General features: G+C 37.9%; 1 protein-coding gene across 3 annotated transcripts in view; it reads right to left on the bottom strand.

Moving 5' to 3' along the window:
- LOC120085563 (LEC14B homolog) overlaps window positions 1-17,967 on the bottom strand; it is a 27,210-nt gene extending 9,243 nt beyond the window's left edge. Inside the window, exons 1-9 of one of the 3 annotated variants that reach the window (XM_039041599.1) lie at window positions 17,768-17,967; window positions 16,921-17,363; window positions 16,440-16,559; window positions 15,576-15,653; window positions 14,698-14,874; window positions 12,966-13,043; window positions 12,544-12,719; window positions 11,603-11,761; window positions 11,171-11,231 (exon numbers count right to left, since the gene is read on the bottom strand). In XM_039041599.1, the coding sequence (XP_038897527.1) occupies window positions 11,171-11,231; window positions 11,603-11,761; window positions 12,544-12,719; window positions 12,966-13,043; window positions 14,698-14,874; window positions 15,576-15,653; window positions 16,440-16,559; window positions 16,921-17,346 (1,275 nt within the window). In that variant the 5' untranslated portion in view covers window positions 17,347-17,363; window positions 17,768-17,967. Of the gene's footprint in view, window positions 1-11,170; window positions 11,232-11,602; window positions 11,762-12,543; window positions 12,720-12,965; window positions 13,044-14,697; window positions 14,875-15,575; window positions 15,654-16,439; window positions 16,560-16,920; window positions 17,445-17,767 lie in introns of all 3 variants that reach the window. The other 2 variants (XM_039041601.1, XM_039041598.1) reach the window with 2 other exon arrangements.
- Window positions 17,968-18,647: the final 680 nt, after the last annotated feature.

The raw sequence follows: 18,647 nt of genomic DNA, 5'->3' as shown, positions 1-18,647 counted from the left end.
CTAGGAGAAATGATTCTGGGTGTTAAGTTTTCCTCCAATGGTTTATCCCTACAGAGTTTCCCACAGAACACAGATATAAAAAAAAATATATTTCGTAAATAGGTAAAGTAGGGTAAGCAGTTACCAGGGTTTCCGAGCATAACGGAAGGCCAGAATACAAGTATTGGATGGGAATCAGTTGGATGACTTGCCGTGGATCTAAAGGCTGCCTCCGAGAGCATAAATCTGTTGCTGCAAATTAGCTGACTGATGTTGAAGATTCAATGGTCCACTCTCTGTCTCAATCTGTTAGAATGGTCCTCGAGGGACGAAGTTTGGATATCTGACTAGGGAGATACCAAGACCGAACCCTAGGGACCCTCAGGAGCGTATATGGAAGGGGGAGGATTCCCTCCTCCGCTCAATTCTGATAAACAACATGGAACCTTAGATTGGAAAGCCTCTGTTCTATTCAGCGTCTGCTCAGAATATTTGGGAAGCTATCCAAAAACTGTATTAAAAAAGACAGAATGTTTCACGACTTTATATGTTGCGGAAATAAGTACATGAGTGCAAGCAAGGGACCATGGATGTAACGTCCTATTTCAATAAACTGTCACTATTGTGACAAGAAATGAACCTTGTCGTGAAGTTGTTTGGAATTGTCCCGTTGACGGAATCCAGTATTCGAAGATTGAGAAAGCTGGCAGTGTCTATGATTTCCTAGCTAACTTGAACTCGAGATTTGACACTGTCCGAAGCCGGATTTTGGGACAGAGACCGATGTCGTTCCTTATGGAGGTGTGCTCAGAAGTCAGATTAGAAGAGGATAGAACAAACGTTATGAATGATACAGTTGCTTCTACTTTGGACTCTGTTGCGCTTGGGGTCAAGTCCTCTGGATCCGAGAATGACAAGCAGAATGGAAAATCTCCTCCAGTTTGTGAGCACTGTAAGAAACCATGGCACACAAAGGACCAATACTGGAAATTACACGATGGTCCATCAAATGGCAAGCGGCGTCCTCGAATGATAAGTCTAAGTCCAGCTGAGCCCTCGTTAGTGAAGTTGTTGATGGCGCTTCCCAGGTGACTAGTTCTATTGATCCAAGTACGGTTGGGACCAACAATATTGTTCAATCAGGTACTCTTCAGTCCTTTAATTTCTTTATTGAAGGGGATGAATCCTGGATTCTTGACTCGGGAGCAACCGATCACTTAATTGGATCATCTGATCAATTCATCTCCTATTATCGAAGCACTGGAAATGAGAGAATACGAATTGTAGATGAGTTCTTTGCTCCCATTGCTAGGAAAGGTCACTTGTCTCCGGTTCAGGGATTGGTTTTACATAATGTTTTGCATGTGCCGAAGATCTCTTACAATTTTCTATCGATAAGTAAAATAACCAGAGATTTGAACTGCAGTGTTGTTTTCTCACCAGATGATGTTTTGTTTCGGGACTTGAGCTGAGGAAGACGATTGGCACTGCTGGCATAATAGGGGGCTCTATTTCCTTTCTGATGATGCTTCTTCTTGAAGTTTGTCTAGGACTAGCTTGTTATCATCTCTTACTGTTTCTGAAACCGACTATTTATTATGGCACTTTCATCTTGGACACCTAAGCTTTCGATATATGAAATACTTGTTTCCCCATTTATTTCGTAATGTGAATGTGTCTTCTTTATTTTGCAATGTTTGTATTCGTGCAAAGCCGCCCAGGGTCTCTTTTACTTCTCAACCTTATAAACCTTCACAATCTTTCCATTTGATACGTAGTGATGTTTGGGGTCTGTCTAATGTCACGACTGTGTCCAGTAAATGGTGGTTTGTCACCTTTATTGACGATCACACCCGTCTTACATGGGTGTTTCTCCTTACTGACAAATCTGAAGTGACGTTGGTGTTCCAATAATTTTACACTACTGTTGAAACTCAGTTCAATACTAAAATCGTCATTCTTCAAAGTGACAATGGATGGAAGTTTGTTAATCAGTCCCTTCGTGAGTTTTTGACTTCAAAGGGCATCGTCCATCAGAATTCCTGTGCTTATACCCTTCAACAGAATGAGGTGGCTGAGCAGAAAAACCGCCACCTCATTGAAGTAGCCCGATCTCTCATAATCCCTGCGCCCTTACCTTCGTATTTATTAGGGGATGTTGTACTTACTGCAGCTAATCTCATCAATTGAATGCCCTCCCGTGTACTTAAATTCCAAACACCCCTCAAGTGTTTTAAAGAGTCATTTTCGTCCACTCATCTTTTCCCGGATGTTCCCCTTAGGGTGTTTGGATGTACCGTCTTTGTTCATAATCATGGTCCTCACCAGAGTGTGTGTTTGTTAGGTATCCCCTTCATCAATGGGGCGATAAGTGTTTTCAACCTTCCTCTCGAAAGTACTTTGTCACCATGGACGCCACTTTTCTCAAGGACAAACCCTTTTTTCCTATTAGTCCTCTTTAAGGGGAGTCCTCTAGTTAAAAGGCTAACACATCCACCTATTCTGTTCCTGTAGATCTTCTTCCTGTGCCTATCCCTGAAACAAATGACCCTGTCCTTCCTACGAAACAGGTGCCCTGGATAACCTACTACAGAAAGAATCTTAGAAAGAAAATAGTTCCTCCTATTGCTCCACCGGAAGTTGTCCAAGAGTTAGAACCGGAACTAACTCAAGGTACCTCTGTTCCCGATGGTAATGAGTGTGTTGGGGCTGATGTGGTGGAAGGTGATGTAATGAACTCTGACGAAGTTAAGATTGGTGGTGATAATGAGTTATCAGGTGATATACAGAAAACTGAAAACGTGCAACAGTCTAGTACAGATGGTAGAAAAAACTGGTGAGTATGATGCTACCCTTGATTTGCCAATTGCCTTATGGAAAGGTACTAGATCCTGTACCAAACATTCTATGAAAAACTTCTTATCCTACATTAATTTATCTTCAAGATTTAAGGCCTTTACTACCAACTTGGATACTGTGATGATACCAAGCAATGTGCATAAGGCCATGGAAGTTCCTAAATGGTGAGCCGCGATTATGGAGGAAATGCGTGCACTTGAAACAAATAGAACTTGGGATCTGGTCGTTCTTCCTAAAGGTCATAAAACCATCGGGTGCAATTGGGTATTCACTGTCAAGTATAAATCTGATGGGACTCTCGATTGATACAAGGCCAGACTGGTTGCAGAAGGGTTTACTCAGACATATGAGGTGGATTACTCAGAAACCTTCTCTCTAGTGGCAAAACTTAACACGATTCAAGTTCTTCTCTCAGTTGCTGTTAACAAAGACTGGCCCTTACATCAACTGGATGTAAAGAATGCTTTTTTGAATGGTGAGTTAGAAGAAGAGGTCTATATGAACCTGCCTCCAGGTTTTGAAGCACAGTTTGATAATCGAGTTTGCAAATTAAAGAAATCTCTATATGGCCTAAAGTAGTCTCCTAGAGCTTGGTTCGATAGATTCACTACTTTCATTAAGTCCCAGGGGTTTGTTCAAGGGCATTCTGATTATACCTTGTTCATTAAGAGATTGACATCAGGGAAGGTGGTTGTTCTAATCGTCTATGTTGATGATATCATCTTGTCAGGCAACGATTCAACTGAGATTGACAAGTTGAAACAGAGGATGGCAGATGAGTTTGAGATCAAAGATCTTGGCAATTTGAGATATTTTCTTGGGATGGAAGTAGCAAAATCAAAAGAAGGGATCTCCATTTCTCAGAGGAAGTATACTCTGGACTTGTGGAAAGAAACAAGAATGACTGGGTGTAAACTTGCAGATATGCCTGTGGAAGTTAATAGCAATCTAGTAGAGTCTATCGAAGATGTCCTCGTAAACAAGGAAAGGTATCAACGTCTTGTGGGGAAATTGATTTATCTTTCACATACCAAACCTGATATATCATATGCAGTCAGTTTGGTCAGTCAATTTATGCAGGCTCCTTATGAGAGACACATGGAGGCTGTTACACGGATTCTGAGATATTTGAAGTCTACTTCTGGAAAAGGCTTGGTGTTCAGAAAACATGACAAAAGATATATTGAGGCCTACACAGACTCAGATTGGGGCAGGTTCTGTTACAAATAGAAAGTCCACTTCGAGATACTGTACGTTTGTGTGGGGAAATTTGGTTACTTGACGGAGTAAGAAGCAAGGTGTTGTTGCTAGAAGTAGCGCCGAAGCTTAATACAGAGCTACAAACTTAGGAATTTGTGAAGAAATTTGGTTGAAAAAGGTTCTGACGGATCTTCATCAGGAAAGCCATGGTCCCGCGAAACTTTACTGCGATAATAAGGTTGTTATTAATATCACCAACAATCATGTCCAATACGATAGAACCAAACATGTGGAGATTGACCGGCACTTCATCAAAGAGAAACTGGACAGTGGTAGTATCTGTATTCCCTATGTTCCATTGAGTCAACAGATTATTGATGTTCTCACCAAAAGATTACCAAGACAGTTTTTCGACACCTGTGTTAGCAAGTTGGGTCTTATTGATATCTACACCCCAACTTGAGAGGAATGTTGAAAAATGTTGTTTTAGCCCTAAGGGCATTTTTGTCTTTTACTTAGTGTCTACAGTTTTAGGGTTTCTGACTTGTGGCTATTTATATCTGTAGTTGGGTACTGTGTGAGATGTATCGAAACTAATAAAAATTCTCTATCGTGGTTTTTTTCTCCCTGACCTAGAATTTTCCATGTAAATTCGGTTTTCTTTCTTCTACCCTTTATTTTTCAATAAGTTCTAATAAGAAAATTCTATATAGTGGTTTTTTCTCTCTGTTCTAGGGTTTTCCACGTAAATTTGTGCGTGTCCTTTTCTCTTTGCTCTTTTACTTTTTCATCATGGTATCGGAGCATGGAGATGAAACCCTGACCACCAGTAAGAAAAATCAAATAGAAGAATCACAAGTGTCATCTGGCACCACAACCACCGACATAGCCACTGTTGTACAGAATGCTATAGAAAGGTATTTCTAGAAGTTCCTACCCCATCTTCATCAGCCGATTGGAGCAGCCCAACCCGAAGATCAGCCAGCCGATTGGGACGGCAACCAGCCACACCCTCGACGATCGGACAATTGGGACGACTACCGGACGAACCCTAGCAGCGCGCCTCAGACGATCGGAGATCACGACGCGACTCGGACGAACGAAAGTCAAGCGGTCAGCGGCTTCCAACGTCGTGTCGAGCCGCCCACGAGCAGATGCCAGTCGATCAAAGGATCCCAACCCGATCCGTCTGGCATTCAACCTGTCAAAGTTCTCTAGACCGGTTTAAGTCGCACGCGCATGGATCTCCTTGACCATAACCCAACCGATTCCAGCCACAGCACCTTGATCCCAGCTGCCGTATGTACCCAATCCTAACCAACGTCCGTTGATCCCAACCGTACCGTGCCTCCATTCCAATCGAGCTTGGATGGCAGTCTTGATCAAAAAGTTCCCGTGGGTAGCAGATTTGAAGTTGGGGAGTCGTCATCCCACTACCCTCGAGGTCAAGGCAGTACAATCCAAGACCAATTTACCCAACTCCAACTTCAGATTAAACAGCAAAACGAGTATGTTCAGCAATAGATAGCTATTCTCGTGAATACTCCAAGAAGCCCTGGCACACCAAAGACCAGTGTTGGAAGCTGCATGGTCGTCCACCTAATGGTAAACGGCGTCAGTCAAGTTCGGGTCGAGTACGGGTAAGTGAATCAGCAAATGGAGGTCCTCAACCTCAAAATCAGGAGACTAGCTAGAATAACTCTAATGTTATGGGAGTGAACGCGATTGTCCAATCAGGTACAATTCAATCCTTCGGTATTGTTAGTATAAATGGTAGCAAGCCGTGAATTCTAGATTCAGGAGCTACAGATCACTTAACTGGCTCCTCCAACTAGTTTATTTCTTACCATCCAAGTACTGGAAATGAGCGAATCAGAATTACTGATGGATCTTTTGCTCCTGTAGCCGGGAAAGGCCGCCTTTCACCATTTGAGGATTTAACTCTACATGATGTGTTGCATGTTCCTAAAATTTCTTATAATCTTTTATCTGTTAGCAAGATTACAAGAGATTTGAAATGTCGAGTTACTTTCTCACCTGATGCTGTTGTTTTTCAGGATCTAGACTTGGGGACGACGATTGGCACTGCCCGACATGATAGGGGGCTCTATTTTCTCACTGAAGATGCCTCTTCTAGGATATGTGATAGGACTAGTTTACTTTCATCATGTTTTTCTACTTCTGAAACTGATTACATTTTATGGCATTATCGTCTCGGACATCCTAGTTTTCATTATATGAAATATTTATTTCCCTATCTATTTCACAATGTTAATATCTCTACCTTGACTTGTGATGTTTGTATTCGGGCTAAACAACCTTGTGTCTCATTGAGCTCTCAGCATTATAACCCTTCCAAGCCGTTCACCCTCTTCCATAGCGATGTTTGGGATCCCTCACCTGTTACGACCGCTACAGGCAAACGCTGGTTTGTAACCTTCATTGATGACCATACTAGGCTAACTTGGGTTTTCCTTCTCACCGATAAGTTTGAAATCTCGTTGGTTTTCCAACTGTTCTACACTACTGTAGAAACCCAGTTTAACACAAAGATCGCTATTCTTCGAAATGATAATGGTCGGAAATTTTTCAATAATTCTTTTCAGAAATTTTTAGTCTCTAAGGGAATTATCCATCAGAGTTCGTGTGCATATACTCTCCAACAAATTGGGATAGCTGAATGAAAAAACTGTCACCTAGTCGAGGTTGCTCGCTCCCTTACGTTGTCAACCTCCCTTCTATCCTATTTATGGGGAGATGTTGTTTTAACAGCAGCTCATTTGATAAACCGGATGCCTTCCCGGGTCTTAAAATTTCAAACCCCCCTGGAATGTTTCAAGGAGTCCAACCCCAATAATCGCCTTATCCCTAATGTCCCGCTTCGGGTGTTTGAGTGTGTTGTCTTTGTTCATACCCATGGTCCTAATCGTACCAAGTTTACCCCCTGCTCAGAAATGCGTATTTGTGGGGTATCCTCTTCATCAGCATGGGTACAAATGTTACCATCTTCCTCACAAAAATATTTTGTTTCAATGAATGTTACTTTCTTCAAAGATCAACCCCTCTTCCCCATTAGTCATCTTCAAGGGGAGAGTACGAGTGAAGAGACTAATTGGAGTCCTAGTTCGTTAGTATTACCTGAACTTGGGAGCGGGAGCGTTTTTTCTGAACCTGTCATAAGTGTCAATGAACCCATTCTTCCTACTGAACAAGTCCCATGGATCACATACTATAGAAAGAATCTTAGAAAAGAAATAGTACCGCCTGTCACCTTTTCGTCTCCAGTCCATGAGTCAAACCCAGCATTAGTTCCAGATACTAGTATTCCTACCCCTGATGATAGTAACATTTGTGTTGAAAATGATGTTTGTGTTAAAGATGATGTAAGTAAGACAGAGAAAATTGTGATAGTACCAACAATTGTACCAAGGACGTTGTCTGTGACGAGCACGTAGATGCAAGTGATGACAGTTTTGAAAAACCCATTCCAGCAAATAACACTCTTGAAGGCGAAAGAGATCCCTCAAAAGATAAGACTCATGAGCAGGAGGCTGAATCTAGTAGAGAATCAAAAGGGAAAAAAAGCCATGATGCCTCTCTTGATCTTCCCCATTGCCTTGAGAAAAGGTACGAGATCCTACACGAGGTATCCACTACAAAGTTACTTATCTTACAGTAACTTATCTTTCGAGTTCAAGGTCCTTACTACGAGCCTGGACACAGTTACGATACCAAGTAGTATACATGCAGCGATGGAGATTCCTGAATGGAAAACTGCAGTTATGGAGGAAATGGGGGCGCTTGAGAAAAATAACACTTGGGAACGGGTCACTCTTCCAAGGGAACACAAGGCAGTTGGGTGCAAATGGGTGTTTACCGTTAAATACAACCTGATTGAACGATTGACAGGTACAAGGCAAGATTGGTTGCCAGAGGCTTTACTTAGACCTTCGAAATAGATTGCTCCGAGACTTTCTCCCCAATAGCGAAGTTAAATATTGTCCGTGTTCTTCTCTCAGTTGCAATTAACAAAGACTGACCTCTCCACCAGTTTGATGTGAAGAATGTCTTTCTTAATGGGAAATTGGAAGAAGAAGTCTACATGAGTGCTCCCCCAGGGTTCGAGAAACAATTTAATCACCAAGTATGCAAACTGAGTAAATCCTTGTATGGGTTGAAACGGTCTCCAAGAGCCTGGTTTGGTAGATTCACTGCCTTCGTAAAATCACAAGGGTACAGTTGCGGACATTCAGATCACACCCTCTTTACGAAGAAATCAGTATCAGGGAAAATTGCAGTTCTTATTGTGTATGTGGCAGACATTGTTATATCAGGTGATGATGCTTCAAAAATTGCCAGGCTGAAGAGAAAAATGGCTGAGGAATTTGAAATTAAGGATCACGGAAAATTGAGGTACTTTCTCGGTCAAAAGAGGGGATTTCAACTTCTCAACAAAAATATACTCTCGATTTACTTAAGGAGACAGGTATGACGGGTTGTAAACCAATTGATACCCCTGTGGAAGCTAATGCTAAACTCAGTAACTTGAATAATAGTGTTCCAGTCAACAAGGAAAGATATCAGCGGCTTGTTGGAAAATTGATCTATCTTTCTCATACCAGACCAAACATATCTTATGCTGTCAGTGCAATCAAGCAGTTTATGCAAGCTCCCTACGAAGAACATATGAGAGCGGTAGAGCACATCCTGAGATATTTGAAAACCTCTCCTAGTAAAGGGTTGATGTTCTGGAAGTCTGACAAACAGTGCATTGAGGCATACACGGATGCTGATTGGGCAAGTTCTATGGTAGACAAAAAGTCAACATCTGGGTATTGTACCTTCGTGTGGGGTAACCTTGTTACTTGGAGGAGTAAGAAGCAAGGTGTTGTTGCCAGAAGCAATGTCGAGGCAAAATACAGGACCATGAGCCTAGGGATATATGAAGAAATTTAGCTGAAAAATGTCCTAACTGATCTCAGTCAAGATAGTGATCATCCGATGAAACTTTATTGTGATAATAAAGCCGCAATAAGCATCGCAAATAACCCAATGCAGCATGACAGAACAAAACATGTGGAAATTGATAAACATTTCATCAAGGAGAGACTTGACAGTAGCAACATCTGTATTCCCTACATTTCGTTCAATCAAGAGATAGCAGATGTTCTTACAAAAGGGCTTCCCAGACAGAACTTTGACTCTTGTGTTAGCAAGTTGGGCCTCACTGATATCTACACCCTAACTTGAGGGGCAGTATTGAAAGTAGGGTTCGAACCCTAGGGGCATTTTTGTCTTTTTACTGTACTCTAGGGTTTCCTACTTTTCTATTTATATTTATAGCCTCTGTGTATCAGTTCTAATAAGAAAATTCTATATCGTGATTTTTTCTCCCTGTCCTAGGGTTTTCCACGTAAATTTGTGTGTGCCCTTTTCTCTTTTCTCTTCTACTTTTTCATCAAATTCAATATCTCCATTTTCAAGAAACTTATCCACCTTATCATATTGGTCAATAACATCACCCACCGATTAGCCATAATGGCCAAGAATCTTTCCAAGACTATCAAGATTGGCAAAACCAAAATGTGAATCGGCAATCTAGCACCATGATTTGAATTACATAATGAAAATTGATTTTCCTTGTTACAATGGCCGAATGAACATTGAATTTTTTTGGATTGGGTTAAGAATGTAAAGACCTTGGACTACATGAGAACACCCGAAGATAGAAAGGTCATATTCGTTTCCTTTTAAATTTCAAAATGGTGCTTCGGCTTGGTGGGACCAAGTGCAAAATAATAGCTGAATGGTTGGAAAACGGCCAATTCAAAGTTGGCCAAAGATGCTCCGTATGATGAAGAAAAGACTTAATGAACTTGAGGGAAATTTTATGTTTTGGACCTTTTTTCATAATATTTTTGTTCAAGATGTAGGAGGTTGGTTTGGCCATACCCTGTTGAACAAGTTTATTTTATTTCTTAATTGTTTCATTTTCTTTTTTCTTTTTAAAACTCGGAGACGTGTTTTCTTTCTGGAAGGGTAGAACGATGTAAGAACAATGGAGTTAATTGTATGATTGGATAATATTTTAAGTTTATTTCGACCCCTACTTGTATACACTCTATAAATAGAAGTCTTTTCCCTCATGTAGGAAAACAACAAATGAATAATACTTTTCCTTTAAGAATTCTCCAAGATTCTTAATCTACATCAAGATGGCTATCCTCCCATTACCAATTAGTTTTAAGATGGAACTCCATGTTAACTATTATGGCATCAAAGCCCATAAAGCCCCAACAAGGATTCAGTCTCAAAAATATTGGGATCCAATCCAAGAATGGTGAACCTAAAGAGGCACCATCTTGAAGAGCACGGTGAGGATCTCACATTGAAAAAATAGAGAGACTTCACAATCTTTATATGGTACATGAGTTGCTCTTCCTATTGTCAATTGGTTGTGAAATGGAACCCCACGTCTATCTATTTATAATATTGTGTTCAAAAGGAAAAAGAAATCTATCATGCCAATTGGGTGTGAAATGAAACCTCATGTTTCTCTAATATAGTATCAGAACCCATGAATCTCAATTGGGATTCAGTGAAAAAAATAGAATCCGATCTAAAAATGTTGAACTCAAAGAAACACAATTTTGGGACATGTTGAGAATCTCACATTGAAGAACTGGAGATGTTTCACAATTTTTATGCGATATACGAGTTACTCTTCCTATTGCCAATTGGTTTTGAGATAAAACTCCATGTTTATCTATTACTAGAATTCTCCCGAAAACTATTAAAAAATTGCCCATCTTCCTCTCCACCCACTTCTTCCATGTATAACCAACTCCCTCCTACCTAGTACCAACAAACCCTTTAGCTAATTACTATTATGCTATCTAACAATATTCTTAAGAATTACCTGCCATGGCACTCCTAACATGTTCTTTTACATTTGCACATTAGTAATAATAAAAATTAATGTTTCCATGTGTGTGTCATCGAACTAATATTCTGATTTTGTCTTATTAAGGAGGATCAGAGCTATAAATTTAATGATTCCCAGGCTCCAACTTCAACTTAAAACCTCACGTGAAAATAAGATGTGCATATAAACAAATGTCAAGTGACTTACCAAATCATAGATATAAACACAAGAATTGTGAGACCCAGTGTAGATGTACTTCTGACCGGTGCTGCAATGATGAAAAATCGACACAGAATCAAAATATAGATAGTCTCAACTGTTAACCATCTTCAATGTATCTAACATGATAAATAGAAATTTGAATTCACAATAAAATAAGGTTTATTGAAAACCAAGCAAAGTAGAGAAATGAAGCCAATAACAGATGAAATTAATCCAGGTTAGCTACTTCCCTTGAAACAAAGCTTAAATAGCATAAAAACTTCACAGGTAATATTTTCATGTAGCAGAGCAAATAGATCATGTCTCTCAGTCATACTACGCAAGGCAGACAAAGGAACTCACTTTTATGAATTCCCAAACTATTAGTCAAAACTATCTTAAAAGTATAAACATGCAGTTGCAACCACAAAAGCTCACCTATATTCTGGAGAGAAATAACAACGAATAAGTGTTCGCAGGACTGAATGACCCTTGTATGTAGCAACGGATCGATCACGTGGATGCATCAAATTTTTTGCATGGGGTGGATAATCCATCCATCTGTAGTCCCAATCATAGTTTATAGGCCTATTGTAGCTGGAACAGAAAAGGAGGGTTGTTCATCAATGAAAAGATTTTCCCTTTTAAGAAAGAAACTATACTTCCTGTCTTTAAAAAAAGAGAGCTATCTTGCCATATTTCTTCAACAACAATATGATTAAAAGCCAAAAAAAGGCAATTGACAACCTAAGGGCTGCGGGATGAGGATGCTCCCACCCACGGAGCTAATTATATAAAGCTTGCTAATCCAAAATAATCAAAGAAATAGGGAAATTACAAAAGAAATCGCTATAACATTTGCACCACCAAGAGGTGTTTAACCGACAGCTTTCCCAAAAAGACTTCTTTTAAAAAAAAAAGAAACAGTTTTTTAGCCCAACTTCTTAACAATCATATATTTTATATATACTTGAAATTCTGAAAGCTATCCAATATCAACTGTTTTTTGCTAAACGAAAAGAAAAAAGGAAAGAGATTAAAGAAATTCTATCGTTTGGAAAAAAATCTACACAACAAAGATTAAAATAATAGTAATTTACTTAAAAGAAAGTCCAGAAGAAATTAATATGAAATTATGTTTTAAGATTCTTTTAACTCACCATCATTTGAGCATTTAATTCATAATAGCTTCTTTGTCGAGATCATCAATATTTAGAGATTCAAGGGAGCTAGAAGGTAACTAATGTTTTTTTTTTTTTAACATCATGAAATTAAGCTCAGTTTCTTACCATCAGATGGGAAGTAAAAATCCATAATGAGTAATAAGAAAAGGCATAAATATAGAGTGTATATTTAGAGAGTATCGAAACAGTACATACTTAGTAGCATTGTTGGACATCTTTCTGATATCCCAAAGTTTGATGGTCTGGTCTTTACCATTGGAAATTAAATATCGACCATCCCCACGACTATCAATGAATGTGATACCTTCTACATGTCCTTCTAGAATCCCTGCAGCCTTCCCTTTAGATATAAAGCAGCGTCTGTCCCACACCTATAATAATATATCTATCCTTTTAATCCTTGGAAAAGAACAAATTTCTCAAACATACAATCCTTGAGCCCGCACACTTTCAGGATTAGAAAAGTTGCCTTAGGTGATTAAAGCCATTCAGTTCAACTAATTCCTAAGTTTCGGGAAAACTGACGTTGCAAAACACTCTTAAACTTCCTTCTAAACTAAAGTGGTAAATCTTTGACAAAAATAGCAAAGTAACCTCAAAGTTGCAGGGGTCTGTACCTTACAGAAAGTATCATCACTTCCAGAATAAACAAGATGGCCACTTTCATCAGCGAAACACACAGTATTCACATCAGACTGTGCACCCAAAAAGAGAAAACTTAGAATGCCAAGGAAATTTATTATTAAACAATAAACAAAAACCTCGGCAGGTACATCATATGCAAAGATTCTTCCACAGGTATATTTAGTACAAGTAAAGTAGAAGATCATATTTTTCAGAACAAAATACAAGATGACTAGGAGAGGCTAGGTGCGAGAGAAAGAGAGTTAATATATTAACCGGTAAGAATCCTCGTGAAGTTACCAATTATTTGTCGTCTTCAGAAAGGTCATAGCCTATAAAATATTATGTTAGTACATCTTGCAGGCCACATAAGGTCAGTAGTTGTTGGGGGAAATAGTTAAGAATGCTTTAAAATAGATAAAAATGGAATGGACAAGAATAAAAATATACTTTTTTACAACAAGATTTAAAATAAAAAACAGCTTTTGGAAACTATTCCAAAAAAAATAAACAAAAACCTTGGCAGGTACATCATATGCAAATATTCTTCCACAGGTATATTTAGTACAAGTAAAGTAGAAGATCATATTTTTCAAAACAAAATGCAAGATGACTAAGAGGCTAGGTGCGAGAGAAAGAGAGTTAATATATTAACCGATAAGAATCCTCATGAAGTTACCAATTATTTGTCGTCTTCAGAAAGGTCATGGCCTATAAAATGTTATGTTAGTACATCTTGCAGGCTACATAAGGTCAGTAGTTGTAGGGGGAAATAGTTAAGAATGCTTTAAAACAGATAAAAATGGAATGGAAAGGAAAGGCAAGAATAACAATATACTTTTTTACAACAAGATTTAAAATAAAAAACAGCTTTTGGAAACTATTCCAAAAAAAATACTCCGTGAATACACACTAAGTTTCCATCATAAGCATGTTTCTAACCATGTAACAAAGAGACCAAAATAATTTGGAAAATTACATGAATACGGAATTGGATATTCAGAATACACACAGAATGTTGACAGGTGGGATGAAGACTGTCAGCTATATCACCAATCATCAAATCATCTCACAACCAGCCATTACAAGCTATGTTTTAGCCATCACTCCATAATATTTTGATTCACAGTCTTGTAGCAGATTTTATGATTTTATCCAATTTGTTCAATTATGAAAGCAATGACTAAGAAATAGATTTTCAAAGCCATTTCTTCGCTAGGGGAAACCAGGAAATTTTCTTCTTTAACTGTCTAGTAGTAAATGGAAAAAGGACTTTCAGCTGCTGCTCTGTAATTGATGTCATCTTGTAAAAAAGAGCCTTGTAATTGTTCAGTAGTTGAAATATAGAACTTAGGTAACTCAAGTCTCACAGCTATTTGCAAGATAATAACTTTTCTGCATAATTTTGAGGCCAGGTAGCCTATCAGGTTGACTTTAGAAAACTCGCAATACATGTATCTTAAACAATACAGCCAAAAATTAGATAATTCAAAGAGCAAGTGAGAACAAACCAATCTTCTGCCTTGCTTTTCACTTTTTTTCCCCTAACAATTTGATATCACAGGTTCTTATGAATACAAGAAAAGTAATGGTTTGAATCTTTAAATTGTCAAAAGTTCTTTTCCTTTTTTTCTCTTTACAATAAAGAAAAATATTGGGAAAGAAAACTCTACAGGCATATGAAGCATATTGGGTAAATACTAGAAAATGATGAAGAAACATTACTCTGTGAGCCAAAATTCGAAGGGAAAGCTTATTAGTTTCAAGATCATAGACATATATAGAATCATCGCTACTTCCAGCAACAAGTTCTCGTCCATCTGTTGAAAATTTCACAGAGAAGATTCCAAAAGAATCTCTTCCATCACCATGTGCACAGAAATCCAATCCCTCATGAACCTCCTGCATCATTTGTAATACAAAAGTGAAGAAAGAAAATTAATATAGAGAAAAGGGGTACTCAATATGACAAACGAAAAATCCAGATTTCGAATAATCTTAGTCAACTAGTTTAAAACATACTATTTGTAACCTTCTCAAGGAGGAAATTTCAAGAGCCAGAAAGGTAGGAGGATGGCTGAGTTCTGGCCAAAACTATGAGTCTTGAATTTCCATAGTTCTATAACATAGCTAAATGACTGTACCATGAGGCAACATGCTCCCTATGTTCCATTTTATGACATCTAACAATTTATACTTGTACAAGCAACTAACATGTCGCAAGATTAGTTGACCGATTAGGCTTGGTACAAGCACCATAGACTTGCCATCCATATAATTACATTGCCAATACAACTGCACGTTTAAAATTTTCCAATAGTTCTTAAGAATATAAGAGTTCAATAAGGTATCGGATAATTGAGAGATATCAAAAGGCAACAACTAAAGTAGGCTTTTGCTTTTTTCTTCTTTTTGTAGTTAAGATACTTCCAAACTTTCCAATGTACATTAGCTAAACAGCCAAACTAAGGAGAATCACAATCAATAAAACAAAAGGTCGGCCAAGAATCTATGTCATTACATAATATGAATTTAACATCAAAATTCTATATTTCATTAAATAGTATGGTCAACTGAAATTCAAATTTTAGCAAAACCCATACCGTAATATTTGCAAGAGACTCCGTTTCAGCAGATGTCACATTAACAAGGTGGATGATCGGTGACATGCTGGCATAGACCTTAAACACAAGGTCAATAAATCAGATAATTCAAAGGCAAAGCTATATTCTCTCCACATTCAGATATCATCCACTCATATAACTGAACTCTATTACAAAAGTAAGTACACCAAGCATCACATAAGAGTAGTTCCCATTATATCTCAAAGGTGGAACTACATTCTTAAAATGTCGAGCTGAGTGATAAAATTACTATGTCTCACCCAAGTACAACAAGGATACCATTCTTAAAATGTAGAGCATTTTCTGAAAAATACACTGAAAAAGAATATAATCAGGAACAGATTCCCTTTAAATAATATTAACAAATAATTTGAACTGCAAAAGAACGCTACTCCATCATGATTACGATACTATAATTTGGAAGTTGTCTGTGCACAGGATCCTTCAATGGGGTTCCAGTGTATGGTTAAGAAACAAGATTTTCAACCCAATTAAGAATTACCAAAATACCGTCATCTTGAACATGATTTATTTAACAGACAGGTTCAATTGTAATTAATCAAATTTAACCAAGTAAAATAAACAAAAACCTTAGCAACCAAACAGTAACATGTAAAGATATACAGGAAGATTTTCTACTAAGCTATTTCATAATTCAAGCATAATAGTCTACTAATTAAGACATGTAACATATTACTATTATATAATTACTGAGTATTCCCCAGAAATGTCAGATAAATAGAGAAGATAAATAACCAACAAGCTATTCTATAATGTCAGAGTGCCACAGAAACAGAAACCTAGAAGCTTAATGCACGTATAATTTCTCAAGTATGCACTTACAAGGAAACGCTGGTCAGGAGAAAGTGATGTATCAGTAATCGTCCACCGCAAACTTTTTGCAAGAATGTTCTTTTGAACTTTCCACCCACTATCCACATTATATATTCTAATGTGGCTTCCCTGCCAACAAATGTCCTCGTAATGAGTTAATAGTTACAGTACAAATTAATAATCTCCCACGAGCCAATTTTTCAACAGTGAACATAAAGACAGTACAAGGATTAGGCACATTTATGATTTAACGCAGTTTTAAGGACTTAAAATGGGAAGGGATAGATATGAAAAAACTTAATGTTAAATCACTGATTGACTCAAAAATTTAAGCTGGTGGGTAAAGACAAATTTAATACCACATCATCTAACACATAAAGAGATAGAGAAAGAGAGAACTGCAAAGCGAAATTTTGTTCTCCATACTGATTGAGTTCATCGGAAACTACAAAGAGGTTTCACATAATCACATTTTATACAAGGGTTGTACCTGAAATCCTGCAATGAATAGGGAACCATCTGATGAAAACTGTGAGACATAGGCGCGGCTGGTCATTTGGTCCACAAGCCATGGACCATTAACAGGCAAATATCTGCCTAAAACGTGACAACAATCTCCAGCTGAGAACCTTCCCTTTCCTGAGTAGTTGCATTCTCGACCTGCCAACATTTTTACAGGGGAAACAAATACCTCCCGCTTCCCAGGCAGTACTTGACTTAAATGTGCACTAGGTCCTGATTTCATTCTAGTGAGCTGCGCAATTTCATCATCTAAATTATTCAAAGGTTTATCGGACACTTGACCTTCACCCGCTCCATTGACTCTCATGTCACCATCACAGTCGGAACCAATCTCCAGCCTACTCAAAGCATAACCCATGTCACCAATGATGGCCCAGCTTGGAATACCATACATTTTAGTTCAAGAACACCCTGTAATATGTTGATTGCCACACTCGTAAAACTTCAGATTAACCTTCATCTGAACCCCAACTTCATTCCATAATTGGTTTCCTACCAACCAAACGTTCCACAACCCAGAAAAAAGAAAACCCAAATGATTTACAAATAAATTGCTGGAAATTTTATTGGAAAAAACAAAATTAAAGCTCAATCAGGTCCCATAAAAATAACCCATATTCCCAAATCCCAATGGCTAACTTCAATAATATGCAAATGGGTAATATACAAATATCCATAATTCATCCCCTAGATTGACATTCTTGACTCTAGAAAATGAATTTATTCATACAAGTTCAATTCAATTCAATGAGCTGACGAATATCAAAAGTCATGCATATAACAAGCAAGGAGGAAGAGGGGGAAGAAAATCTAACCTGTGTGGTGAGAAAGATGGAGATTGTGTGAAGAAGAAGAAGAAGAAGAAGAAGAAGAAAATATCAGTTCATCAGTTGAATTTCGTATGGGAATTGGATAATGACTCGATTTTGGTAGTGGATTATGGACGAAATGGTTAGGTGCGGTGTGGACGATTAACAACTCTTCGTTTCTCGTGTTAAATAAAAGTTTGTTTAAGTCTGGACTTTGTCTCCGAGCTCTTAAAAGAAGTGCTTTATGAGTTTTAACTTTCTATTTTGGTCTCTTTCCATTTCCTCACATTTTCTATTTCTTTTCGAGTTTTAAACAAATTCTAATTTGAGTGGTTTGAATGATATATAATTAAATTTATCTTTATTTATTAGTTTAAGTTTTTGGATAACTAGTGATTTAAGATGGTATCATACCAAAATTGATCCATCATGACCAATAGTAACAAGGCTTGATTAGCAGTGCAAACCAACCCTATCCTGACAGCGAAAAGTGATACAAATTCTCCGTTTGACATGAGTGAATGGATAATTGATACCGAGTGTTCCCATCATGTTACCAATAATGAATCTTGTTTATTGGATGTTCAAGCAGTTCCATCTTGTATAGTGGATCTTCCGAGTGGTAAATCGGTTGTGGCCATTAAAGAGGGTGTTGTGAGACTAACGAACCATATAATACTTCATAACTTTCTCTTTGTTCCTCAATTATAATGCAACTTGATTTTAGTTTCGCAATTAAATAATGATCTCCATTGTATTGTAGAATTTAATTCCTAACTTATGTGCCATATAGGACCAACATTCGAGAGAGGTGATTGGACGAGTGAGATGGGATGGACTTTACTATCTTCCGAAAAGTGTCAAAGTACAAGCAGTTTCATTTTTT

This window comes from Benincasa hispida, chromosome 9 (genome assembly GCF_009727055.1).
Source record: "Benincasa hispida cultivar B227 chromosome 9, ASM972705v1, whole genome shotgun sequence".
Lineage (NCBI taxonomy): Eukaryota > Viridiplantae > Streptophyta > Magnoliopsida > Cucurbitales > Cucurbitaceae > Benincasa > Benincasa hispida.
The sequence above is the reverse complement of the archived record's forward strand: the minus strand, read 5'-3'. Positions and strand labels throughout refer to the sequence as shown.